This window comes from Mastomys coucha, unplaced genomic scaffold (assembly GCF_008632895.1).
Source record: "Mastomys coucha isolate ucsf_1 unplaced genomic scaffold, UCSF_Mcou_1 pScaffold18, whole genome shotgun sequence".
NCBI classification, from domain to species: domain Eukaryota; kingdom Metazoa; phylum Chordata; class Mammalia; order Rodentia; family Muridae; genus Mastomys; species Mastomys coucha.
Genome location: NW_022196900.1, coordinates 108,744,906 through 108,770,463, shown reverse-complemented (window position 1 = coordinate 108,770,463; position 25,558 = coordinate 108,744,906). Strand labels below are relative to the sequence as shown.

Sequence of the window (25,558 nt, the reverse complement as noted above, 5' to 3'; positions counted from 1 at the left end):
GCCACATGACACTCTAAGGCATCTGACATTTGAGTCAGGGGTGGGCCATCTGGGTTTGGGGTCTGAATAGAGAACTTAACATCCCATTAGGCTTCAGTGTAGATGCGTAACAGAGAGAGCAGGGTCCCTCAGTGTCACTCTGCTGCGGTATTTGTCCAGGACTCTCTGGCACTAGGGAAGACAGAGGAAGAGGCGCTAAAGCACTTCCGGGTGAAGTTCAACGAAGCTCTCCGGGAGAGCTGGAAAACCAAAGTCAACTGGTTGGCGCACAATGTGTCCAAGGATAACAGACAGTAAGAGGCGCCCCCCTGGTGGTCACTCGGCAGTTCCCTCCCGGCTCACGTCAGTCCTGGAGACCAGGCATGTCCAGTGGTCATCCAAGGGGCCCCAAAGCCTGAACTGTCCCTCATGGGGAAGAGCCACACAACTGCTTTTGTTTACACTGGTTATTTATTTATGACTCGAAATGTTTAAGGAACAGAATAGCCATAAACGGAAGTGCATTTTTGTGCAGGGGAGGGGTGGTGTCCTCATGTCCCCCTGCCAGCACTGTAAACAGCACCTTGAGGATTGAACCCCTAGTCTTCCAACCTGTGGAGCTTGGCCCGGCAAAGACAGTTCTTGGGGCCTCCTTCCCAGGCTCCCAGCAGGCTGCCTGAGACAAGCATGGCAGTCACGTGGTGCCTCCCAACGCAGAGAGGACACCTCAATCCTCAGCTCACCTCCGCCACCTTTGTGTGGCCCACCCTTGGCGACCTCCACCGACCAAGCCTCTGGCAGCTCCCGAGGAAGCCAGGAGCTTCCCTCAGACTCAGGCACACGTGCTCTGCACTGCTGAAGCGACCTCTTGGGTTTGGGTATAGGAACACCCTCACCTTTTATTTGCGGGTAAGAAAGAACATGATATGCAAACTCTGTACTGAAGCTCTACGGCTGGGGTGAAGGGCCCGGCCCCCACTACGGAGAGTGTGTTTCAGGCCTCAAAGCACTCGAGACTGGTGTCTGATTTAGCTCGGTGTGGTCATGAATCAAGACAAAGGGCGAGCCAGAATGGAAGTCCTCTTCACAATTCGTGTGAGCCACACACAAAGGCAGCTCTATGGAAGAACAGGACTGATCTCCCAAACGGCAGCTGGGGAGTTAGGCTCCAGCATGTGAACAAGGATGGGAGCTAAATTCAGTGTAGTCTGGGCGAGCAGAGCGACTCTAGAAATGCAGTCTCAGCCTCCGCCCGGGTATTCCAACCTACTCTGGGCAGTGGGGCCAGCCGCCCGGCTCAGTGACGCCCACGCTCAGCGTGCCATCCCGAGCACATCGTGATGTATCTATCAGCTGCCGCCTCGGGACCTGGAGCTCCCGGCAGCATTCTGAGACTTGCAGAACCATTACCGCAGCCTCGCCAGCAGCCCAGAACACAGCTCACGGAGCCCAGGTGCCAGCTCCTTCCTGATGAGGAGCCGAGGGTCCAGCGGTGGTTGGTGCCTCCGCAGCAACTGCGCAGCAACCGCTGAACCCTTAGTCTGCCCCACCAACTCTGAAATAGGAAACGTATGTGTGTGTGTGTGTCTGTGTGTGTGTGCGCACACGTGTGTGTGTGCGCACACGTGCGTGTGTGCCATGTTATTTATTGAAAAGAGTCTAGGTGCTCCGTGGTGGGGCTGCACAGGCTCAGCCTTTCTGGGTTGGGTGTGGGTCTGTGTACCTGGCTGGAAGCGTCTTTTCTTTTTTTTTTTTTTTTAAGTCGTTTCATGTTTCTGTAGGGGGAAGGTAGATTTCCTCTCACTGATGTGGGCTGAGACCAGTTTGTGCAACGTTGACATGACTGGTAAAGACAGGTGAAAAAAAAATAAAAACCCTTTTTATGTTCGTACGTTCTTGGCTCAAATAACAAGGGGGCTTGGGGATACAGTACACTGTAAGGTGCAAAGCTGTGGGCACATTCCTCAGTACCTAAACAAAATAAAGCAATCCTCCGGCCTGCTCAGGATTTAAGTTCCAGGCCAGCTTATCAGGGCTATATATCAGACCTTATCTCAAAAATAAATCCCTCAAACCCCCTCCCACCAAAAACCATGACAGAATGGACCCCACTCAGGTTGGAGTTAGAACCAGAACTTTATTGTAACGCATACACTTCCTGATCTAGTGTCAATATACACATCTTAAAGGGGACCCTGCGGCTACTGACACACGACTGTGTCCCTTTCTTCCTTAGCCTGTTTCCATCTAAGAAAGCAGCTCCAGGGAACAGGACACGGGAGGGCGGCCACAGACAGTACAGCGTCCGGCATCCTTAAAACTAGCAGCCAGTGAGCAGTCTAAACTGTGACTGTGAATGACAAGCTGTGCTGATGGGTTTTAGCTTCTGTCTCCTCCTCCCCGCTGGGCCAACTGGTTCTCGTCTGCTGCGTCTTAGATCTTACCCCAAACCCAACAGCAAGGGGCGTCCCATGGGACGGACCTCTGGGGAGGAGAGAAACGGTTTGGAGCATTGTAGCAGTTTGTCCTTGTGCCTTGGGGTCTCCTCCTCGGGTGCTGGAGAGCAGACGTGCTCAGAACTGCTGTCTTGCCCGACCTCCTGCACCTCTGCTGTCAGCTCCCAGCTACACGTTTTCAAGCAGGAACCATGCGGCTGCCAGTCACAGGCATGTACAAGAAAGGCCAGGGGTCTGACAGTATCCTGGCTGTGCCCAGCCTCTAATGTGGTGGGGGCGTGGGTCTCACCCCCCCAGGCAGCACTCAAAGCCTCTGGCCCTGGCCACGTGGCTGTAAGGGCCACTGTGACTCGCTGGCCCTGTGTTCTGACTTTATATTCCTGTCCTGGACTACACTAGCACAGAGGACACAGAGTCCCAATTTATTTACAAAATATTAAAAAGTCAGTTGGTCATCTACATATTAACCACCCCACCACCCCGCCCCGCTCTCCCACTTTATACATGCACTAGTTTGGAAAAAAAAATAAAAACTTTTAAAAATAAAGAAGACAAATGGTTACTGACTGCATGGGAGTAATTTTTCACCCTCTGTCAATGACAAGTCCGCTCACTGCGGCTTCTCTGGAGGTCCCAGGTGCTGGTGTCCTCCCCCTGGCTGACAGGGGACTCCAGGTACTCGGGGTCTGAGGTGCTGTTTTGGGGCCCCTGCCCGGGGAGGAAGTGCCAGCTTCTAGCAAAACTGCAAGCGTGATGGGTGGGGAGGGCGGAGCCGGTGGTCCCACACACCAAGCACAGGAGGAACTTTCAGCAGTGGGGGAGGGGTCTGCAGACCTGCTGGTCAAAATGATTTTGTACATCGTGGACCTGTGGGGCTGGAGATGGCTGGGAGAGAGTCTAGAGAGCAGGCGCTGAGCGTGGGTTTAGTAGCTGAGTGTGGAGTCATCCCATTCCAGCTGTCGGGTGGCATTCTGGCCGTCCCCGGGGACACCTTCCTCCTCCTCACTGCTCTCTGACTCGGCACTGGTGATGTCCTCCTCTTCCTCCCCGTCTTCACTCTCCTCCTCCTCCTCCTCCTCTTCCTCCTCCTCACTGCTGTGCTGGTCCTCATACGTCTGGCAAAGAGACGATGGTGTAAGTCTAGCTTGTGGCCCCATCGCCCAGTGCCCATTTACTAAAAGCCACAAAGGAAAACACCTCCAACCCCACAGTGACAGAAGGACCGGAGCGGCACTGGGAGTCGCCTCGCCAAAAGTGACCGGGTCGGTGACGCTCTCTTCGGCACCATGGAGACCATGCACTTGGGCATCGGCACCATGGAGACCATGCACTTGGGATGGGGCGCTCACCGCAGAGAGATGGAGCTTAGGCCTGTCACGCCACAGCCATCTTGGGGTAAAAAGCGGAGAGCTTCAGTTACCTCCTAGGCTAGTCACAGATACCTTCAGCAAGGTCTCCGAGCCAGGGCTTCCTCACCTGAAGATGACCTCCCTAATCTTACATACCCAACGTGCAGAGCACAAGACCCAGGTCTCTGCGCCTACCTCCATGGGGTTGACGGTGATGGTCAGGGCAGAGTCATCCCAGTCCATCTCGTTCTCCTTCCCCGTGTCCTGGTCCCGCATCGTTCGCTGATGTGCAGCCCGGATCCGAAACACCCCCAGGATGATCATGAAAACCAGGAAGCTGACACATACCACAATCACGACAGTCGCTGTGCTGGGGACAACTGCCACGGGATTTGAAGACCAGTCACAGCTTTTGTGACACTGCTTACACCCCGAGAGCCACCCCACCCTTGGCCTCCTCAGCTATTCTAGGTCAAACGGAATGTGTTGGAGTGCTTCGCCTGACCCCGAACACTGGGAGGAAGCACTAAGCCTGGCTTTGCTCGCCTGCTGCTCTGCGGCTGTGGTGAGCTTCCTTGTGTGTGTGACAGCATTAGGGTAGCTGATGGTTGTGGTGTGGGTGTGGGTGTGTGTCCACCTGGCCCCTACAGGCCATAGCATTCTGACCCCCGTGCTTTCTCCCAGTCCTACCTGCAAATGGGTGAGGATTGGCCAGGTTGTGACCAGACAGGTCCACAAAGGATCGATGTTCAGGGTGGACAAACTGAGGCTGAGCAGCCATGTGGCTGGCGTGTTCCACAGGGTTGGCTGTGTGGATCACATTCACCTACAGAAGATAAAGTGTCACTAGGGCCGGCAGCCCAAGTGTACAGGGCAGGTGACTATAGAGTCAGCTACTGGCAAAGCCGCGCTGGGCCACCGTCTCCCAGCTCCAGGCTGGGTACAAACAGGGTTACTCCAGAAAGACCTCAGAAATGAGACCCTTGTCAACTGTTACAACAGTGTGATAGTGTCACCTATCCCAGAAACAGCCTGCGTCCAATGGCTCATTTACAGTGTATCTTATAAAAGAAAGCACTCACATGGAGTAGGAACCATCCTGGCCTTAGGAGATGGCATGGTCACCTCTCGCTGCCTTTCTCACCAGCCACCCTTTGGCTTGAGTACATTGAGTCTCTGTCCCCCACTTGGATCATGGTGGGCTGCTCAGAACACCTCTGAATTCAATTCTTCAGACCTCAGAGGCACTGGCCGGTGAAGCCAGCTGCAGCAGAGGCCGCTGAAGGTTTCAGAGCAGAGGACGGTCCTCTAGCTGCTGTGGCCTCAGAGTGACTGTGGCAGTGTTAGCACTCAACAACCCAGGGCCCAAATGTTCCTGTCAACAGGGCCAGTGATCTGACACAGCCAAGGCCACTTGGTTGCCCGGGGGCTCCTTCACATACGGAGCCCTCCCCACAGACATTCTGTCATTCACTCTTCATCTCTGCTCCCCAAGGTTGCCAAGCCACTCCAAGCCTGGATGTCTACCCTGGTCTGAGCCTAAACAGCTGCCACCATGATAGTCTGAAACCTTGGGACCAAGAGTCAGGACATTTGACTACTCTTACTGCTGGCCCTTTGGGGTGGGCGCCCTGGACTCACCTCCACCTTGAACTCATTGCTGAGGTAGCGGCCATTTAGCTCTGAGCAAATGAGCTTGAACTTCCGGTCCAGCAGGGACCTGGTGTGCCAATTCCGATATCGCAGGAGGTGCAAAACCTCCTCGTAGCTTGCCATGGTCTCCACACCTGTAGGGTGTTGAGGGTGAGCGGCTTAAATCTGGAGCCCAGGTGGGCCCAGATAGCTAATTCCAGGCACTTGGGTCAGCCGAGCCAATGGCTACACCTCTGTGGCTTTCAGAATCAAGAACAGAAGCAAAGCAAGTAGGTATTTCTCTATCCAGGGACATGTGCTGTTATGTGCCCAGCCCCACTCTGCACAAAGCACTGCCAGTGTCCCCCTCCATGTGCAGAAGGGTGCCAGTGTGAGGTGAAGATGCGCCAGTGCGCATCTGCAGACAGCAGGCAGGCCAGAGCCTTCCCCTCCCTTCCTACCCTCTGCTCCACACCAGCCCCTCACCTGTGAAGACCACGCCCAGGTCAGAGTGGCTCACTTCGATGCCCTTCTGCTGGAGGCGGGCCACGTCCATCTCCAGGCTCTCCTGCTCTGGGTTCAGCTCCTCCCCTTCCACCGTGACCTCACAGGTGTCCAGGTCATGCACAATTTCCTCCGACACCAGGGATTCTTGTACTGCAAAGTGATCAGCCACAAATAGCAGAGGCTGCAAGTGACACAATCCTACCCCCCACCCCCTGCCACATCTCAAGCCCACAGTGAAGTGTAAGGACCAAGCACGGGAGAGTCACCTTCAAGACTTGGGGGCTGAGAGTGTAGTCAGCAGTAGAGTATATGATTAGCATACTGAAGGCTCAGACCCAGCTCAGTCAATAAATATCACTTAGTGAGTCCCCTGTAGAATGGTGGGATACTGTCTTCCTATGGGCTGGGTCCTCAAGCTAAATCTTAAAACCCAACACCAGCTACTGCCAAGTTCCAGAAACAGACTCAAGTACCAAAACAGTAAAACCTTCACAATGTAACAGAGAAAGGACCTAAGAGGCAGACCCAGGGACAGCTGTTACCTGTGGGGTCCTCAGCCCCGTCTGCCTCGGGCTCCACCTCTCTGGTGATGGTGCTGATGATTCTCAGCTCAGGGAAGAGGGACACACCCTCTGGGCTCTCAAACTCAGAAGCTGCCCGGGCAAAGTGGTGGATGCCACTCAGGCTGATTTTAGGCTCTTCAGGCTGCAAAACCATCACGTAGCCCTCCACTGGGGGCACCTCAATGCAAGCTGCCTCATTAAAACACCTGTCAGAGAGGCAGGAAGAGGAGGGAGAGAAGGTGGTGAGAGGGGTGAGGCGGCAGCTGCCAACCAAAGGCTCAGAGGGGCCAGTGGGTGGCCAGGAATGCTCTTCCCCCTGCGGTCACTACACATCCCATTCCTCATTCAGCTTCCCAAGATCAAGTGATGACTGGCCTTCCCTGAGCAGGGGAGGAAGCAGGCTCACAGACCCCAAGGCACATACACTTTCTGCCCGAGGGTCAGTGAGAGGAGCACATTCTTTGCCACCTACTTGACGGTGCTGGTGATTTTGAGCCTGCGGATGCCTGGTGTGGGAAACTGCCTTGAGTTAAGGTAGGAAATGTGCTGCATGGCCTTATCCAGCTCTCCAACACTGTCTCCCTCCAAGGTCAATACCGCCTGACTGGAGCTTGCTTGGATCTGAAATCAACATACCAGAGAGAGGGGAGGGGAACAAGGTCTCAACTGAGAGAGGCCAAAACAGAGACAGTGGAGTCATCAGCCAGGGCTGAATCATGGAGAGGCTCTTTAGTCCCCCATGAACAAGACTCTCACAAAGGGTGAAGTCCAGCACCCCATCTCTGCCTTACCCTGCTGGCTGCGCTGTCAGAGGGAGGGCTAGGCTAGGAGTAAGGTCAGGAGAGCGCTCACCTGCACGCCTCTGTTGCCATCTTCCGGGACCTGCAGGTCCAGCCCCTCTTTGCAGGTGTACAGGCAGTCAATCACCTTCTTATCTGCCAGTTTCCCAGAACGGACTGTGAGGCCAGCCAGGTTACCTCGGAAAAACTGTGTCATGTGCAGGTCGCCACCTTAGGGAGGGGAGAAAGTGAGGGGTTAGTTAGGCTTGCGGTCCACAGGCTCCTGGTTGTGTCTCATGGCCGTGTTACCAGTGGTGGCAGCTTGATGGATGGACATGCAAGTTAGTTCAGAACAAACCCTGTTAGCCTTGCAGTCTACATGGAAGCGCAATGAAAAATTAAATTGTTTATGATCATGCACATGGCCTGAAGAAGAGAGAAGCGGGGGGTGGGGGATCCCTCACCCATACCCCGAATGCTCAGAGGCCCCTCCAAGGTCCTTATACACCTGGCTACTACTCCCTGACAATGGTGGCCAAGGTGCAGACACTGCCTCCCTCCTTAGTATCGGCTTGCTCAACCACTGCCACCTATTGGCTGAGCACACCATGGGATGCTCTTGTGGGATGCTCTTCCTGACTCTGAGGACTTAGGAGCTGGGGTGGGGGAAAGCCCGTCTCATAACACAGCAGAAACTCAGGATGCTTAGAGTCCCTACATAAAACCCTATGAGGCCTTCTACATGCATGTGTACAGTACTCACGAGTGTGTACATGTTCACACATTTGTATGTGTTCATGTATGTACGCATGTGCGATGCATACATGGACAGTATGCACGTGTATATGCATGTTCATACATGTCTGGGTTTACGTGTGTATACATGTATGTGAGTAGACCTGAGGTTGACTCTGGAAATCTTATTCACTGAGGTAGGCCTCTGAGGTAGGTGAACCCAGAGCTTGTCCATAAGCTGACCTAACCAGCCAGTTTGTTCAGGGAATCCCTGCCTCTGCCTTCAGTAGAATTGCAAGTGGGCCGCCAGGTTCACTTGATATTCAGGTGTTTGGTAGAAATCTAAACTCCGGGCTCCATGTTTGCATAGCAAGCATGTCATACACTGAGTTATCTTGGCTTCCTGGAAGCACTGTTGAGTTCTATCTCTGAGGATAACAAGCAGGGAAGACATAATGAAGAAAGCTAAACCTCAGAAGACAGACCTTGACAGACCACCATAACCAGTCACAAACTACAGCTCGCTTTTATGTTGATGAAGACAGGGCCCTGGCATGGCACAGCATCACTAGGGAATGGGTATTTCTGTTTAGAATTTCTGTCCATTAGGACAGAAAATGCAGAAGTTGCTCTTCTGTCCCGTGGCTCAGCTAACTGATCACCATGAAGGGGCCTCCCAAACCAACCCCGGGGAATTTTAGTGGGAGCCTCGTGCAGTAGGCCTGGGGAACTGAGGCACTAGGTCCCCACAGATGCAGATCTGCCCCCCTCTGCAGGGTTGATGGGGCAGGAAGGCAAGTCCCAGGAGGCCATGGGGAAGCTCAATGCAGGCAAGCAGCTGAAATGGTGTCTGGGATCGAAATGCAATTTGCTCATCTCATGCGACAGACATGTGGAATGGATCAACGTCTCGTCTTTAAAGGAAACACTATAGTGAATGGGGAACTCGGGTGGGGGTGGGGTGATCCAGCAACCTGCAGAGGCCATCGTCACAGGCTCAGTCTCATTGCCACTCTCGACTCCTGAATACTCTGGAAAGGCAAGACAGACGGCAGAGAGGACGGAGATGTTAAGGCCTTCACACTGGACCTCAAAAGTCAAGTACTAGGACAGCCAAACATGGGCCCCAGAGAGCAACGTCCCCCTGACGTCTGGGCCCCAGAGAACAACGTCCCCCTGACGTCTGGGCCCCAGAAAACAACGTCCCCCTGACGTCTGGGACACAGCTCACTTGGAGACAAGCTTGTACTCTTCCCAGGACCCCCCACCACCAATGCTTCATTTGGGGTTTTCTTTTCTACAGGCACCTCTTTTCCTTGCAGAAACACAAGTCAGTTTAAAGACAAGCAGGCACACTAATTCATTATTGTTTAGCTGATGTGATGATGTGACATGACACGCATTCCCCAGAGGTCCTACATTTGGCTCCTGGACCAGTGTTGTCTTCTCTCCAGAGAGAAAGCAGAACCCACAGATAAAATGGGAGGGGCCTATACCAGGTCCGGAGTGTGGCACATGAAACTCGTGAGTCTGTACTTTCTAAATTTTAAAAGCCAGAGGAAAGAAGACATTAAGAGGGACACTGGCGGGCTTGTGAGATGGCTCAGTGGCTAAGAGCACTGACTGCTCTTCCGAAGGTCCTGAGTTCGGATCCCAGCAACCACATGGTGGCTCACAACCACCTGTAATGAGATCGGCCGCCCTCTTCTGGTGCGTCTGAAGACAGCTGCAGTAAGTTATGCCGGAGTGAGCGGGCTGGCAGAGGTCCTGAGATCAACAGCAGCCACACACATGATGGCTCACGGCTATCTACACAGCTACAGTGTACTCATACATATAAAATAAAATAAAAATAAATCTTTAAAAAAAAAAAAAGAGGGACACTGGCTGACTGTCTATGGATCTCACCCAGATAAACAACCACAGCACAGGCCTGGGCACTCACAGACCACAGTGTCTACAGCTGTAGATCGGGGAATCTGCAGAACCTAAAGCCTCCCTGGTGGTTATACAGCCATGGCTGAGCACAGAACGCACCTTCTATGTTTCGGGGAAATGCCTCCCCTTATGACTGCTTGGTAACACCAGCCACTCTGCTGTGCTTAGGCACCTCCATGCAACAACTGTGGAAATGCCTTGGGCTGAGGCCAGACCTGTGAAGCCAGTTACACATCCACCCACCATGAGCTCTCTAGCAGTTAGAGGTGGAGCAGCTGCCAGTGGTCCATCCTCCCCATGTGAACTATCAGGCAGAGGGCCTCCACATTCACCGAAAGGCGAAGGGCAGCTTCTGCCTTGTGAACTGAATTTTTAAGCAGCTTGTGTTGATAAGGGCTAGAGAGATGGGCTATTCTTTCAGAGGATCGGGGTTCAATTCCCGGCACCCACACGGTGGCTCACAACCATCTGTAACTCTGGTTCCAGGATATCTGATGCCCTCTTCTGGTTTCCACAGGCACAAGGCACACACGTGGTGCACAGACATACATACAGGCAAAATTACTGTAACACGTGGAATTTTAAAAATTAGAAAAAAAAATTGTGTTGGTTTAGTGTGGAAATCGCTGTCAGGCTGAGACAGCTGGGGTCCCAGAGGAAGAATGACAAGTAGCTGGTGTTTGATGGCAGTGACCTTGAGGCCAAAGGTGGCGGGACAGCCCAGAGTGGCCCATTCAACTAACATGGTGGAGCTGCAGGAGTGAACTTCCCTTCAGGCTTAGGCTTGTGGTTTTGTTTTGTTTTGTTTTGTTTTCCCTTAACAACACATTTGAATATAAACCTAAAAGACATATCTTATTTCCTCACAGGGAGTTGTACAAACCAACGGTGAACCCGGGGACCGACTAAAGAGGTTCACTCAGTGTGCTATCTTACTCCTTTGTAATCAAAAGAATTTAGAGGGGCTGGCGAGATGGCTCAGCGGTTAGGAACACTGACTGCTCTTCCAAAGGTCCTGAGTTCAAATCCCAGCAACCACGTGGCGGCTCACAACCACCCGTAATGAGATCTGATGCCCTCTTCTGGTGTGTCTGAAGACAGCTACAGTGTACTCATACACAAAATAAGTCTAAAAAAAAAATGCTTAAAAGAAAAAAGAATTTAGAGGAAAACTGTGAAATTCAAATTCCCCTAAAATAAACAGATGTCTTCAGAATCAGATTCATTCATACCTCTCTAACTAAAGTCACGGCGCCATCTTCCTATGGGGAGAAAAACTGTTTCTAAAGTCTCTTCACCCAGTGCACATAGTGGTGGTGCCTGGCATCGGGTAGGAGGCAGTTCGGGCACAGGGTCACGGTGGCACGCAACCCTCTGAGGCCGATGCATGGCTCTATGAACTTGGACAAGAACAGTTAATGTTTCTTTCTTTTTTTAAAAAAAAGATTTATTTACTTATTTGTGATCTGTTAAGTACACTGTAGCTGTCTCCAGATATACCAGAAGAGGGCATTACGAGTGCCCTCTTAAGTGCCCATTAAGTGGTCAGATCTCATTACGAGTGGTTGTGAGCCACCATGTGGTTGCTGGGATTTGAACTCAGGACCTCCAGAAGAGCAGACAGTGCTCTTAACCGCTGAGCTACCTCTCCAGCCCCATGTTTATTTCTAATAACTTATTTCCTTTGGCTATAACTACACACTATAAACCACAGCGGTGTGGCTGGTCACTTGTGACCCTGTCACCAGGAGAATCATGGGTGTCTTTGCATCATTGCACAGCAGGGATCAGCAAACTCTCCTGAGTCTCTCACCAGTTTCAAATGACGCTGTTTTCTGGCACTGTCATTAAACCTTTCTTTCACCTTTTAATGGGGCACCATGGTATCACTGCACAAGTTCACAGAGTCCACCCTTCTGTATGCTGGCCACTATGTCAATTCAATTGGCTACCTAAGACCCCACAAATAACCAACCAACGGATTGTTTGAGGGGTTCACAGGTTGCACCAAACTTCCCTTCGCAGGGAATGATCTGAGCCTTGTCTGGTGAGTCACAGCATTTAGGGTCCAATCCCAGCTCTGTGCTCAGTTTTCTTCTACTATCCGAGAGGAATAGGAAGCTTACCTGAGATAACACGTAAGAAGAAAATGGCAGACAGCCTGCCACCTGGCAAACACATGAGTCATGGTTTTGTTCTGGCCTTGAGGATCATTCCTCCAGCCGAGCTTTCTGGAATCCTCTCCAAACATCCCCTCACTTGCAGGTTTCTAGCAAGCTCTTGACAGCTTGCCAGCAGGCTAAATACCACAGAAAGGCCTGCCGGCAGAGACTTCTACACCCTTTTAATTTCTGTATCTATGGTTCACTCTCACCTCTGGCTTTGAGGACACCAATAATTAATAAACAGGTTGGTTTATATGCCCAGTTCTGAACCATACTTTCCCTGTGTGTGTGTTCTCAGGCTCAGGAAAGATGATGGGGCTGTGGTCCATACACACCTTTAGTAAACAACCATCGATGACATGACTAGTGTCCCCTAAAAAGCTACGCACAGATAAAGGAGGCGTGGGTAGAGAAGAAGAGCGAAGGCTCTGACACAGAAATGACACAGTGAGGGGTGGCTATTTAACTTCCGAGACCGTTACCTTGCCAGCAAGCGCCGACCACAAGCTGAGTTTCTATTTTGGTTGGATGAAGAGGGTAGTCCTCTGTCACGGAGAAGGGCTCATGAGAGACACCATCCACGTAGAGAGTCACACTTGGGACTTCCACATTGAGGACAAAGTGGTGCCAATCCTCATCACAGACCTAGCCAAGGCAACGGAAAGGTGACATGTCAAGCTGCTGCTCAGCCAAGGACACAACCCCAGCTGCAGCAGGGCAGGACCCAGGAGACGAGTCAGGCATGGGAATGACTTCCTAAGAAGGGAAGGATTTCACAAACACACCCCACTGGAAAGAAGGGTGAGCTCCTCATCTCTCGAGCACTGCAAACCAGCACAGGCCAGGGACTCATAGCCAGGGGCTGTGCAATTCTCCAGAAGTTTCTCTAATAGCAGGTTAGACATTTCACACCTACACCTGAAGTAGCCTGACTGGGAGTCAGTGTTCCATCCGCGTCTACCTCCCAAATACTAGTCATTTATTTTTGGACCAAAATAGTATCGGCAGTCAAGGTGTATGACAGAGCATGTACATGGTCTCTGTTGAACTCCTCATCCGAACAGGAGCACGCAGGCTGAGCCCAGCTGGTAGAGAACCCACGCAGAAGGCCCTGGGGTCAAATTCCCAGACCCACAAATGACCACACCATGGTGCCTGGCTGTGATTGCTCATCAGGTGGAAAGTGGAGCATCAGCAGCCTTGGCTTCACAGAGAGTTTGAGGCCAACCATGAATCCCTGTCAGAAAAGTGAGAGAGGAGGCCAACCTGAACCACACGGAGCCCTGTCAGAAAAAGAGAGAGAGGAGGAGGGAAGGGAAGGGGAGCGTCCCTGCGAGGTTAAGGCCAGCCTGGTCTACACAGCCAGGGCTACAGAGACCCCACCTCAAAAAAAAAAAAAAGACCAAATAAACAAATAAGAACATGTAACTCGGACTGCATGCCAAATTAAACTGAATTCATTTAGAGTGGTGAACAGACATTATGAATAGATCAACCTAAAATAATGTCTGACTCCTTATGGTATTCTGACTCAAACAAACTGTAGAGACTCCCTGGCTCAAGTAAAAAACACATTTAAAACAGATTGAAATTCAAGCACTTACTGAATATTTGATTATCTTAAGAATTACTAGCTGGGCCAGGCGGTGGTGGCACACACCTTTAATCCCAGCACTTGGGAGGCAGAGGCAGGCAGATTTCTGAATTTGAGGCCAGCCTGGTCTACAGAGTGAGTTCCAGGATAGCCAGTGCTATACAGAGAAACCCTGTCTCAAAAAACAAAGACAAAACCACAAAAACAACAAAACAACAAAAAAATAATTACTGTTATCTTTTCCTTCTGTTTCTCTTTTTTGGGGTGGGAATGAGGGCACTAGTTATTGGACCCCAGGTCCCAGGTGTGCTGAGTAAGTGTAGTCACTAAGCCATGTCCCCCCCACCCCCGACAGCCTCCTTAATTTAAGATGTGCGGGCTATGTTACAACCTAGAGGCACAATGTCCACATTAAATGAAACATTCTGTCCTGAATTTCTTGGGAATTACTGAGTAATTTGGGGATGGGTAATATAAATTAACAGAGAATAGGTATAATCATGAAACAAAGTTGGCAAGGGCTGCTTACCACAGAGGCCGAGTGACGGCACACAGGAGCGGGCTTTACATTCACCCGTCTTCCTTACATATCTGAAGTCTGAACAAATGTGTAAGCACGGGACCCTACATGAGTCCCTCAGTAGGCACAGCCTGCAACACCCACTTCTGGAGTCACTCAGTAGGCACAGCCTACAGCACCCACTTCTGGAGTCACTCAGTAGGCACAGCCTGCAGCACCCACTTCTGGAGTCACCTCAGTAGGAAGGCACAGCCTGCAGTACCCATTTCTGTTGCACAACATTTTTTTTCCACAGCACAGTTTCCTTTAGCTTCTTGGAAAAATATAGTAAAAGCTTTTGAGAAAGAATTGTTTACACAAATAAAAACCACAGCAGAAAGACCAGCCATATCACGGGCTCTGTTCCCCTCTTCTGGATTCCTTGGTGTTTATGGACCCTGCAACTATTTCACAGAATGTTACATTTTAGCAACCCCAGGCCCACCTAACCAACCTGTCAGTCAGCCTTCCTTTGCCCACAAACTCTACGAACCACGAGTCTCCGCTAAGCCAGCCTTTCTCTCCTCCACAAGCTGTCTGGGTCTCCGTTTACAGCATGAGCTGACTTCATTTGTTCAACAGCCTTCCTCCTCCCAAGCGCTTAGCACAGAGATGATGGGAAATCAGACCCCAAAAGACATCACCCAGGGGGGTGCTCTGTGGTCTCGCCAGACAAACAAGACCTCAAGCTAGCAGTATGTGTGGCGTGTGAAAGATACCAAGACGGCAGCCACTTGAACATTTAGGGCATCCGTGGTACCTCTGAAAAACTGAGTCAGTCTAGCACTCCCTTAGACAACAATGACTAAGGTGACCAGGAGGGTTTCAAAGCCATTGCCCCTTATTCTAGTCAACCATCTTTCACTTTAAAACACATATTCTTCTTTAATTTTGAAAATGTGTACGTGTGCACATACATGTGCCACAACATGCGTACACGTCAGAGGACAACTTGTAAGATGTAGGTCTTTCTTTCTATCATGGGATGAGCTCTGGGAACCAAGCTTAGGTTCAGGCCTGGTGGCAAGTCCCTTTACCTGGGGAGCCATCTCTCTGGCCCCCAAAGAACATAATATTTATGTTAGTATTTTATGTATAAAATGAACACCTGGGGAAAGGTCAGCGGTGCGCAGGAGTTTAAAGAGTCTGATATGCTATCCTGTGGCCAACAGATGCACAGACCACAATGTCCCTCAGGCCATCACATCCTGAGAGACGAGACCTGGCCAGGTTCTATTACTCACTTGGTTCAGCTTCCAGTGGAACTCCGCAGGCCTGTATTTCTTCTCCTCAGACGGGTCCTGACGGAGGAGGAAAATGAGTCTACACCCATGGACATAGAGCGAATAATGGTGTCGGTTCATATCTGCAGAGACAGACGGTGTCTGTGGGTAAATTGCCAACTTCAGGCCCAAGGGAGCAGTAAGGGCTGTTGCCTTAATGGATTTAAAGATTCAATCTGCACAAATGAACCCTCCAGTTGGGCCAAGACAGGGTTAGAAACACAGGAGCTTTACTGAGTAATCTACTGAGTAAAACTGATAAATCCCCCAGGCTAGTTCTGTCTCTCTTGAGGACAAAGTGTCTCCAGCATAAAACAGAGAGTGGCCAGAGGACCCAGTCCCTGTGAGGCGACTTTGAAGATCACCAGCCAGTCCGAGGACACAACAAACCTGTTTTATCTGAACTGCAGAGAATGGTCTCCTTCTTCCGGCCAAAAGGCCCATGCCGCATCCACACAGAAATTGTAAAAGGCTCTTTAGGGTTAAGGGTCACAACACCATCTGGAATCCTCACCGCCTGCGTGCCATTGAACTCAAAGACCTGGTCGCTGTCATGGCCGTTGTCAGTGGGGAGGCCCACAGTCCAGTTGAAGGAGCTACTGGGGGATGGGAGCAGCTCTGAGGTGCCGACAGCAGCCCCTGAAACCACAGGGACAGGATTGTGAGTTCCACGGAGAACAGGAAGCTTGGGAATGGTTCAGGCCCTCACTAAGGGGTGGCCCTCAGCTCAGGGTTAGAATCCTTGCTGATCTGATTTTGCTTTTCCTGAAAAATAAGGGATTTTTCTTGTTTTAATGAAAATGCAATAGTACACAGACCAGTAATCTCAGTACTTGAGAGGCAGAGGCAGGGCTGCCAAGTTCAGAGTCTGCCTGGGATACAAGTGAGTTTTGGCTACAGAGTGACAAAATATCAACACCAACACACACATTCGCTCTCTCATTCTCTCTCTCATTCTCACTCTTTCTTTCTCTCTCTCATTCTCACTTTCCTTCTCTCATACACACACACACACACACACACACACACACACACACACACTCTAATGCACACAGTCACACAGGCACACTCTCACACATGGACATTCTCACACAAACACAAACTGTGGATTTTTGTTTTAAGGAGAAGAATGAAGAAGATAAAACATAGCCAGACATGATGCACAGGCCTTTGGAGGCAGAGACAAAGGCAGACATCTCTGTGCATTCAGATTGCTTGGTTTACAGAGTGAGATTCAGGCTAGCCAAAGCTACGCAGCGAGACCCTGACTCAAAACAAACAACAACAAAATTACTTTAGATGCTCTGGCCCAAATATATACTTTTGGGTATAAACAATTCTAGTCCCTTTTTATGAATCTATAAAATAGTGGTGTGTGCATGTTTGCATGTATGAGGGCATACATGTGTGTGGGTGTGCACATATATGGACAGCCTTTAAAAGGCTGTGGGAAGGAACCCTGAAAACATGAATTCAATATATATATATATATATATATATATATATATATATATATATATAATTTCTCAACTGTGCAAAATATAAGCATGCAATATGAGGAGCTTCACAGACCTAAAAGAACAGAGACAGTCGAACTATGAGCCAGCTTGTCAGAAAGACAGAAAGACAGATTCATGAGTTCAAGGTCAGCTTGGGAAAGAGGGAGGTTAGGCCCAGGCATGGTAGGAATGGCAGTCTCAGAAGAGATACCATCTAGCTAGCTTATTGTCTGTGCTTGCAGTGGTAGGCACATCTCTGAGTTCATTTGCTTGCTGTCTCTTTCTAAGAATCAAGAGGCTGGGGTCATGGTATGCTGATTCGTAGGATAATCAGGAGTAAACCTAGAGTAAATGACTATATTGATAAGTAAATAAAAGTCTGGGCTTTGGCCAGCAAGAAAGTAAGCAAACCCAGAAAAAGAACTGCTTTGAGAGCTAACACAACTGTTTTTAGACTTTTTTTTCTGGCTTTCTGATTTTTTTTGGTCAGAAAACCTAAAAATTACTTTTAGGATTTCTGCCTTAGCTGGAAAATCCAGGAATTTTTTTCTAGCAACTTTTCTGACTTTGGTTGGAAAACCCATGAACCATCCAAAGAGCTTTTAGCATTTTTTTTCTAGCACCAGAGAGCTGTCTAGTAAAGAAAGCTATATCTAAGAGTACTTACTGTCTTAAGCAGAGATCTAACTGGAAAGCTGTCTGAAGCAGAACATAAGCTGTCAGCTTAAGAGTTCTTGCTTTCTCTGCTCCCATACTCTCCCTTCCTCAGGAGCCCTCTCCAAGTTGAGGCTGGTCCTTGGCAAACCAGCCCACGACGTATTTTTTAATTTGACTGGAATCCTGCTATATCTGCAACACATACTTATATTCTCCTCTTTCTTCTACAGCACAGTGGCTCCACAGCATTTCCCGGCACAGATACAATGTAATTTACTTAGCCCTCTCTCTGGGACAAGGACTGATCATCTGTCTGATGAGTCTGACCTTCAGATAAACTTCTAGAATTGGAACTACGACTAAAGCCAAAGAACGGAGGAGAGAAGGCAATGAGACGGCTCAGCACAGGTAGCCTGACAACTGGGGTCCGGTCCCCAGAACCCTGTGTTGGAAGGAGAAAACCCAGTACCAGGAGACATCCTGTGACTTCTGCATGAACACCACGGCATGTATGCATCATGCACACATAAAATCAATAAATCTAATTTTTAAAAAAGAGTAGAGAGATTTACAACCATCAGTACATGCTGTTAGGTTAAACATTTTGTCCTTTCTTCTTGAGCTGGGATTGAACTCAGAGCGTCACGCATTAAGTAAAGCATATGCCTTTCCAACAGTATGCCCTATGTGGCCTAGGCGGAACTAGAACTTATGGCCCAAATGGTCCCCTGCCTCAACCTTTAGAGTAGCTGGATCACAGAGCACAAATTCCCAAACCTGGTTTCCTTGTTCTTACACCATCCATACTTGGATGACTCTTAATATACATTATTTGAATCACTGGATCTTCAGTGCAGACACACACTTAATTCTGAATTGATTCTGCAGGGTCTGTGTACTCCCCATGCCCGTCCTGAATGATAACCAGACAGCAAGGCAGCACAAGCCACCTCAGCATAGCGTGTCTGTTCTACCCAGCATTTTACTGGCTGGGGTCCTAGGGGACCTGCTTCCCTGAAGACTGCGGGCTCCAGATAGTAGACCTCCTTACCACAGAGCCGGTGAAGGGACTTCTCAGAGTAGGTATCTCGATCGCAGCCTTTCCCTATGTGGCTGGTCTCCAGCTCCACCGTGGCCTGCACAGAGGCGACAGGCTCATCACACGTCTCCAGGTGGATGCTCGGGAAGACAGCCAAAGGCCCTGTGCCGGGCTCATACTCGATTCTGCTGCTCCAGCCTGCGTTGGCCCATGGATGGGTGTGAGAGAGAGAAAGGAGGCTCACCACCACGTTTTTCCATGGTGCGTTCATTTCAGGACAGACACAGGAGCTAAGGGACGGCAGCTCACCTTGCCACCCGGGGCTGCAGGTGGGCTTGACGCTGATCTTCACGAGGACGTCCTCCGTGGCTCTTTTCTTCCCACAGTCATAGGCTGTGACGGTGAGCTTATACTGGTGCTCTTTGCCGTAGTTTAGCTTCTCTGTGTTTTTAATATAACCTGGCAGAAAAGGGAAGCAACAGTGAGAGCCATCTTTACTTGTGTTGTGTGGGAGGGAGAGACCGAGCCTGAAATGATCAGAGCACGCTGCTGTCCTGTCAAAGCCAGAGAACACAGCGAATCCACGCTTGAGTGTGCAAGGACTGTTTGAACCCACACAGCCCGGCCTCCTCTTATTCTTGTATTCTTTCTACACTGGTCTTAACTGTATAGCTCTGGCTGTCCTGGAACTCGTTACATTATGTAGGCCAGGCTAGACCTTGGCCTCCCACATGGCGGGATCAAGGACGTACCACTCACCCAACTTTTAAAAAGCACTTCCATTTGGTGTGTGGGTAGTTGTACACAGGCCTCCTCACGTGGGTGGAGGTCAAAGGACACCTTTCAGGAGTTAGTTCTCTCCTTACACTGTGGTCATCAGGCTTGCGTGTCAAGTGCTTTTACTTGACCTACCTTGCCTGCCCAGATTTTATATCAACATTTAATACTTTACATGTAATAAGACAAAATGACAAATAGTTTAAATACCAATACTAACAATGAGACCAAACTTCATTAAATATTTCTTCTTCTTCTTTTTCTTTTTTTTGGTTTTTTTTCGAGACAGGATTTCTCTGTATGGCCCTGGCTGTCCTGGAACTCACTCTGTAGACCAGGCTGGTCTCGAACTCAGAAATCCACCTGCCTCTGCCTCCGAAGTGCTGGGATTAAAGGCGTGTGCCACCACCACCCGGCTAAATATTTCTTCTAAAAGATTTATTTTGTTAAAAAAAAGTTGAGGGCTGGCGACACAGGATGGAAGAAGTAGCTCTGAACCATCGCCCTGGCCCCTCGCCAGACTCCATAAACCACTGGTGGTGGCACACACCTGGAATCCCGGCACTTAAGAGTCAGAGGCAGGAGGATTAAAAAACTCAAGGTCATACTGAGCTATATACCAAGACTAGCCCGGGCTGCATGAAACTATCTTCCCTCAAAAAAGCAACCAAGGAGCCAGGCAGAAGTGAGGAGCCGGGCAGAGGTGAGGAGCCAGGCAGTGGTGAGGAGCCGGGCAGTGGTGAGGAGCCGGGCAGCAGTGAGGAGCCAGGCAGAGGTGAGGAGCCGGGCAGTGGTGAGCCGGGCAGTGGTGAGCCGGGCAGCGGTGAGGAGCCGGGCAGAGGTGAGGAGCAGGCAGTGGTGAGGAGCCAGGCCAGGCAGTGGTGAGGAGCTGGGCAGTGGTGATGCACACCACTAATCCCAGCACTGAGGGACGGAGAGGGCAGGAGCAGGCCAATCTTGAGGTCCAGGCCAGCTTGGTCTGCAGAGTGAGTTCCCGGACAGACAGGGCCTTTAATTTAAATGAGTACAAGTCTTTTTTTTTTTTTTTTTAGGTTTGTTTTTATTTTACATATATATGTGTGTGAGTGCCTGCATGCATGTATATGTATACCATACATGTGTCTGGTGCCCTTAGATGCCAGAAGAAAGCATTTGGATTCTCCTGATCTAGATCTATAGGTAGCTGTGAGCAGCCTGATATGTATGCGGAAGACTGAACACAGGTCCTCTGTAGTGGGTCTGTGGAGCCATCTCTCCTGACCCCACAAAGTCTCACATACGTACAGTTCTACCAGACACTGTAGTGTGTACCAACTTATGACGGAGACGCTGCATTATCGCTAAGATGTTATTTCACAAGCTACAAAGGAGCTGAGTTCTTGTGTTTCTCCCATCAATAACTCAGGAGCCACGGGTCTGGCAGGGGTGAGAGGATATAGATCCTCATTTGAGCTATAATCCTAGCAATTATCAGACTAAAGATAACAGATGTGAGACCACCTTGGGCTACACAGGAAGACTGGCTCAGTTAAGAGTCATACTGCTCTTCCAGAGGACCCATTCCCAGCACCCACAGCATATGGCTCTCAACTGCCTATAACTCCAGCTCCAGGGGATCCAACACCTCTGAGCTCCAAATGGACCTGCACTCCCATGCACGTATCTACAGAGAGACATGTAATTAAAAATAATATTTTAGCCTGGCAGTGGTGACGCATACCTTTAGTCCTGCTACTTGGGAGGGAGGCAGAGTCAAGTGGATCTCTGTGAGTTTGCGGCCAGCCAAGTCTACAGAGTGAGTTTAGGATAGCTGGGAATACACAGAGAAACCCTGTCTTAAAAAACTAACTAACTAACTAACTAACTAACTAACTAACTAAGATATATTTGTTTATATAATACACATATTAAAATAAAGTAATTTTATATAAGCTTATGTTATTTAATTAATATATTTAATATATTACATTATTTTATGTAAAAATAAAATAATAATTTTTAAAAGAATGAATGAACCCTCTTCACCTGTAGGATAAGGCAGAAGGAGCCCAGTGGGAGAACATTTGCCTAGCATGCTCGAAGCCCTGGACTGGATACTTAGTATCACCAAAAGTGTGTGTAAGGAGTGTGTAAAAGGTTCTAATTGAATGTAGAAAAACAAATCAGTGTAACTACAGGGACAACACACCGAGCTGCGAGTGGACGGAGCCGAGATGACTCACACTAAATGAGCCTTTACTTGACATGGGTCAGAGAAGGAGAGCCCCGGAGAACCCCGGAGAGCCCCGGCGAGCCCCGGCTTCAGACGAGGGAGTTAAGTCAAACCCGAGTGACTCACACTAGATGGACTCCAGGCAGCCTGCAAGCTCCCGTGCTCTGCCAGCACCGGGAAGCCGGGTTAGCAGCTGACTTAGGGCCAGGCGTTACGAGGCTCCTCCGTTCTTACCGTCTTTGTCCACGGTGAAGGGCACATCCGGGGTGAGAATCTCATAGCTGCAGATCTGGCTGAACTGAGGGGAGCAGTCTGCGTCCACAGCCTCCACCCTGAGGATACTGCCCTGCTGCTTGCCCTCGACCACGGCCGCCTTATACGACTTCTCCTTGAACACCGGGGCGTACTCATTCACGTCGTTCACCTGGATGTGCACCGTCGCTCTGGACAAGAAGGGGGAAAGCTGTCGTGGGGGGTGGGGGGGGGTTCTGTCCTGCCTTTTACCCAAAAAAGCAACAATTCTGCCCGTTTCTACATTTCCTTTTCCTGATATTGTTTTGTGCGCTCCCTACAATGAAGCCAGAATATAAACCAAATTACACTCCTTTTAGTTTGGCACAGAGACACGGGAAGTTAAAACCCAGACTTGGGCTGCTTTTCTGACTCAGAAAACCAGTATAACTAGAGAGATGGGATTGTTTTTCAAGACGTGAGGGGAAATGAATTCATCAAACAGGTACATACTCTCTCTGACCATGACGTTAAGATACCTTATTACAGAATCCTATAAACATACAGCCAAAGAAAGAAAGGTGAGAAAATAGAGAAGAGTTTCAGTATGTAAGGTAAGATAAATTCTGAGATGAAGAAGTGGTTCCGTGGGTGCAGCACTTCCCACCAAAGTCTTCAGGCTGGAGTGCTGAGCCCAGCACCCACAGAAAGTTGAGAGTAGAATGGCCGCTCATCTGTAGTGTCCTGAAGTGGGACTGCAGGACCAGCTGACTAGATGGATTAGCCAAACCATGAGGTGAGCTCCATCTGCAGGGAGAGACTGACCATCTCCACACATGAAGCTGAGAACACCTGAGAAACGCATGCACCCCAGTAGAGCCACTCACAGAAAGTCCCCGTACATTTGTGAACACACATTCTAAAACAAGTTTATACATGTAAAAACAAATTCTGCCCTTCTCTGAAGGAGGAAGTCACTACTGGGATGTCATCTAGCACTGATTACAGCAAGGAGGACCTATAGCCGGGGCACCCCTCCCCGCCACTGCCCAGGTCCGTAACTGGGTACCACCAAACCGGCCTCCAAATGATGCCGCTTACGGGTGTCAAGGGCTTCCCGCTTATCAGACATCTAGAATCTTTTGAGAGGACAGATCTGTAGCAGAGAGCTCATGTAACATGCACACAGCCATGCTAAGCACACACTCAAACGCCGTCTCAGTGAACAAAACGTCACCGTGTCAGACGGTAGACATTGCTCTCACTACCGCAACACACCATGCTGTTCGCCTGCAAGCGTCCCGACCCACACTCAGCAACAGGAACTCTGCATGGTTGAAGGGCTGGTGAGAAAAGTCTAGAATATGAAACCTGTCTCTTCTAGAGCGCTCTCTGTTGGAGTTCCGCCCTCTGCTGGCAGGAGGCATGTGACCTCAACACAGGACTGAGGGGGCCTGCCTCCACAAGTTAGCTAGCTTATGCACTTAGAGTTTTATAGGAAATAAGAATAACAGAACCATTTCTTAGTATTGGAAAAAGTTCAATACTGGACCGTGTGTGTGTGTGTGTGTGTGTGTGTGTGTGTGTGTGTGTGTGTGTGCCTGTCTGTCTGTCTGTCTGCCCATCCCTTCATCCTCCTCCTCCAGAGATAGGGTCTTGCTCCATTGACCCAGGCTGCCCTTGACTTTGTGATTCTCCTACCTCAGCCTTCCAAGATCAGGCATGAGTCGCTGTTCCCAGGGTGGCTTTAGTGTCTTTACCAAGAATACTCGGTGGGATAAACCACTGACTCTCTTTTCAAAACATGTTTCCAGCACGCTCTTTCCAGAAGCTGGACACAAAAGGGGACACGCAGGCTGGAGCCCCCCCTTTACGACCTGCCTGACACCCTGCGGAACTCTTCCTGCTCCTTTTCAAAACATAGAGAAGCCAGGGGCCAGCTCCTGACTGTCCCTCCCCCCACCCCCCACACTCATCTCCTGGGTGGCTCTATCTGCACCTGGTCCGGCCCACTTACTTGTGAGACTTTTTCACACCGGTGCCATCAGGTCCCTTGCCGCAGTCGTAGGCCTGGATGGTGAATGTGTAGTCTTTCTGTAGCTCACAGTCCAGTTTCTCTTTTGATCGGATCATTCCCTCACCCGTGGACTTATCCACTACCACAGCGTCAAAGGGGACATTCTGCCCGTGAATTTTAAAGCCACAAATCTCACCTGGGGAGTAAACCGGAACGGGTTAATACATCTGCCCCTTGAACCGTCTGCACATTGCCCTCCACCCCCAAAGAAAATAGACAACAACTCAGCAGCCAGGGGGGTTGGAAGGTCCGTGGACAAAGCAGGGGCACTGTGCTTCAGCACGGGTGAGTTCTGGGGCTTTATTAGAAGCGGTTCTGGCTTTCCAAGCAACTGGTTTACTTTGCATCCATCATGCAGGGATACAAGAGAGAGAACAAAGGCAGGCATTCCACAGGAGCACTTAGGATGGCCGGAGGTAAAAGGAGTCTCATGAGTGACAGCCAAGGCCAGGCTGTCCTGGCGACCCGAGCGAGCGCGCGCTCGGCAGCTCTTTGGGTTTGGGAAAGGATAAAATACAGAGTTAAGCACTGAGAGAAGACGTGTGGGATCAGCACCATAGTTATAGAAATTCTGTCAAGGAAAAAAAAAGGATAAAAAGTCTTCCTGTGCAATGAGCCTGGCTAAAATCAGGGAATCAAAACAAACTGCTAAATCAGAGAAGTAGAAATACCGAGCTTTCAGGCATCCATTTCAATGGCTGGCATGACTGTTACAGGAGGGGTACCAGGTTCCTCAGCTCTGGGCTTCACACTACCCAACCAAAGAGGGACGCCAGCCTGGGAACTCCACTACTGCGAAACCGTCCTAGTTAGAAAGGTCTGAGGATCCATGTTTGCCCGTGGGAGAACAGGCTTAATGTCTTGATGCATACGTGAAGCTACAATTTTTATTTCATATAAAAATAAGACTGTGCTCTTCTACAAGTCCAATGGATAGAAGAAAACAGGGCTAAGCAAGAAAGCCCGAGTAAACAAAAACATGTGGTCCTGAACATGTAGTTCAAATGGATGTCTGAGTTCTAGATATTTCTAACCAAGGGTCTGGTTACATACAATTTCCATAGATACACTTTAAAAAAAAAAAAAAAAAAAAGAACAAACTAGGAGAATAAATGGGGGACGGCATGGCAGGTGCTTCTGTTTTAATGGCTGATTCCCAGTTTTATAAACAAGTTAGTGGGTTAATATTCATAAAAGGGAGACAAAGAACCCTTCATCACCTTCTTTGGTGACTGTCACCTCAAAACTCTCTAAAGGGAAAAAAGACAAACCTATGTCAGTAATTCAGGAAAGAGCGACGAGGGAATTACAAGGAAACAGTTAGAGCCGCAGCACATTACTTAGAAAAGCTGGACAGGTCACTTAACACAGGCTAATCCACAGCTGCTAGGACTGCTGCTACAAGAGAATCCCTTGCACCAATTGCTACTTTGAATCCTACTTACCATAAACTATGTAACTTCGCAACTGAACTCGCTCAGGGATGAGACACTGAAGTACTCAATGCTGTTAAGGTTTCCCAACCCA

The 25,558-nt window shown here is 49.7% G+C and overlaps 2 protein-coding genes across 14 annotated transcripts in view; one reads left to right on the top strand and one right to left on the bottom strand.

Annotated features, from left to right (window-relative positions):
- The window catches only part of Pik3cd (phosphatidylinositol-4,5-bisphosphate 3-kinase catalytic subunit delta), a 68,083-nt gene extending 49,830 nt beyond the window's left edge, over positions 1–18,253 (top strand). For 2 of the 5 annotated variants that reach the window (XM_031379506.1, XM_031379507.1), the window contains exon 24: positions 160–1,124. In XM_031379506.1, coding sequence (XP_031235366.1) covers positions 160–297 — 138 coding nt within the window. In that variant the 3' untranslated portion in view covers positions 298–1,124. Of the gene's footprint in view, positions 1–159; positions 1,871–17,925 lie in introns of those variants that run through there. The other 3 variants (XM_031379509.1, XM_031379505.1, XM_031379508.1) reach the window with 3 other exon arrangements.
- Positions 2,100–25,558, bottom strand: part of LOC116097039 (beta-catenin-interacting protein 1) — a 138,517-nt gene continuing 115,058 nt past the window's right edge. For 3 of the 9 annotated variants that reach the window (XM_031379518.1, XM_031379510.1, XM_031379515.1), the window contains 17 exons: positions 25,252–25,281; positions 23,972–24,167; positions 21,958–22,166; positions 19,044–19,193; positions 18,747–18,932; positions 15,930–16,178; positions 15,501–15,622; positions 12,586–12,748; positions 8,975–9,031; positions 7,339–7,496; positions 6,959–7,107; positions 6,466–6,692; positions 5,903–6,073; positions 5,426–5,571; positions 4,475–4,610; positions 3,980–4,164; positions 3,149–3,550 (listed from right to left, as the gene is read on the bottom strand). In XM_031379518.1, coding sequence (XP_031235378.1) covers positions 3,359–3,550; positions 3,980–4,164; positions 4,475–4,610; positions 5,426–5,571; positions 5,903–6,073; positions 6,466–6,692; positions 6,959–7,107; positions 7,339–7,496; positions 8,975–9,031; positions 12,586–12,748; positions 15,501–15,622; positions 15,930–16,178; positions 18,747–18,932; positions 19,044–19,193; positions 21,958–22,166; positions 23,972–24,167; positions 25,252–25,281 — 2,726 coding nt within the window. In that variant the 3' untranslated portion in view covers positions 3,149–3,358. Of the gene's footprint in view, positions 3,551–3,979; positions 4,165–4,474; positions 4,611–5,425; positions 5,572–5,902; positions 6,074–6,465; positions 6,693–6,958; positions 7,108–7,338; positions 7,497–8,974; positions 9,032–12,585; positions 12,749–15,500; positions 15,623–15,929; positions 16,179–18,746; positions 18,933–19,043; positions 19,194–21,957; positions 22,167–23,971; positions 24,168–25,251; positions 25,282–25,558 lie in introns of all 9 variants that reach the window. The other 6 variants (XM_031379512.1, XM_031379516.1, XM_031379513.1 and 3 more) reach the window with 4 other exon arrangements.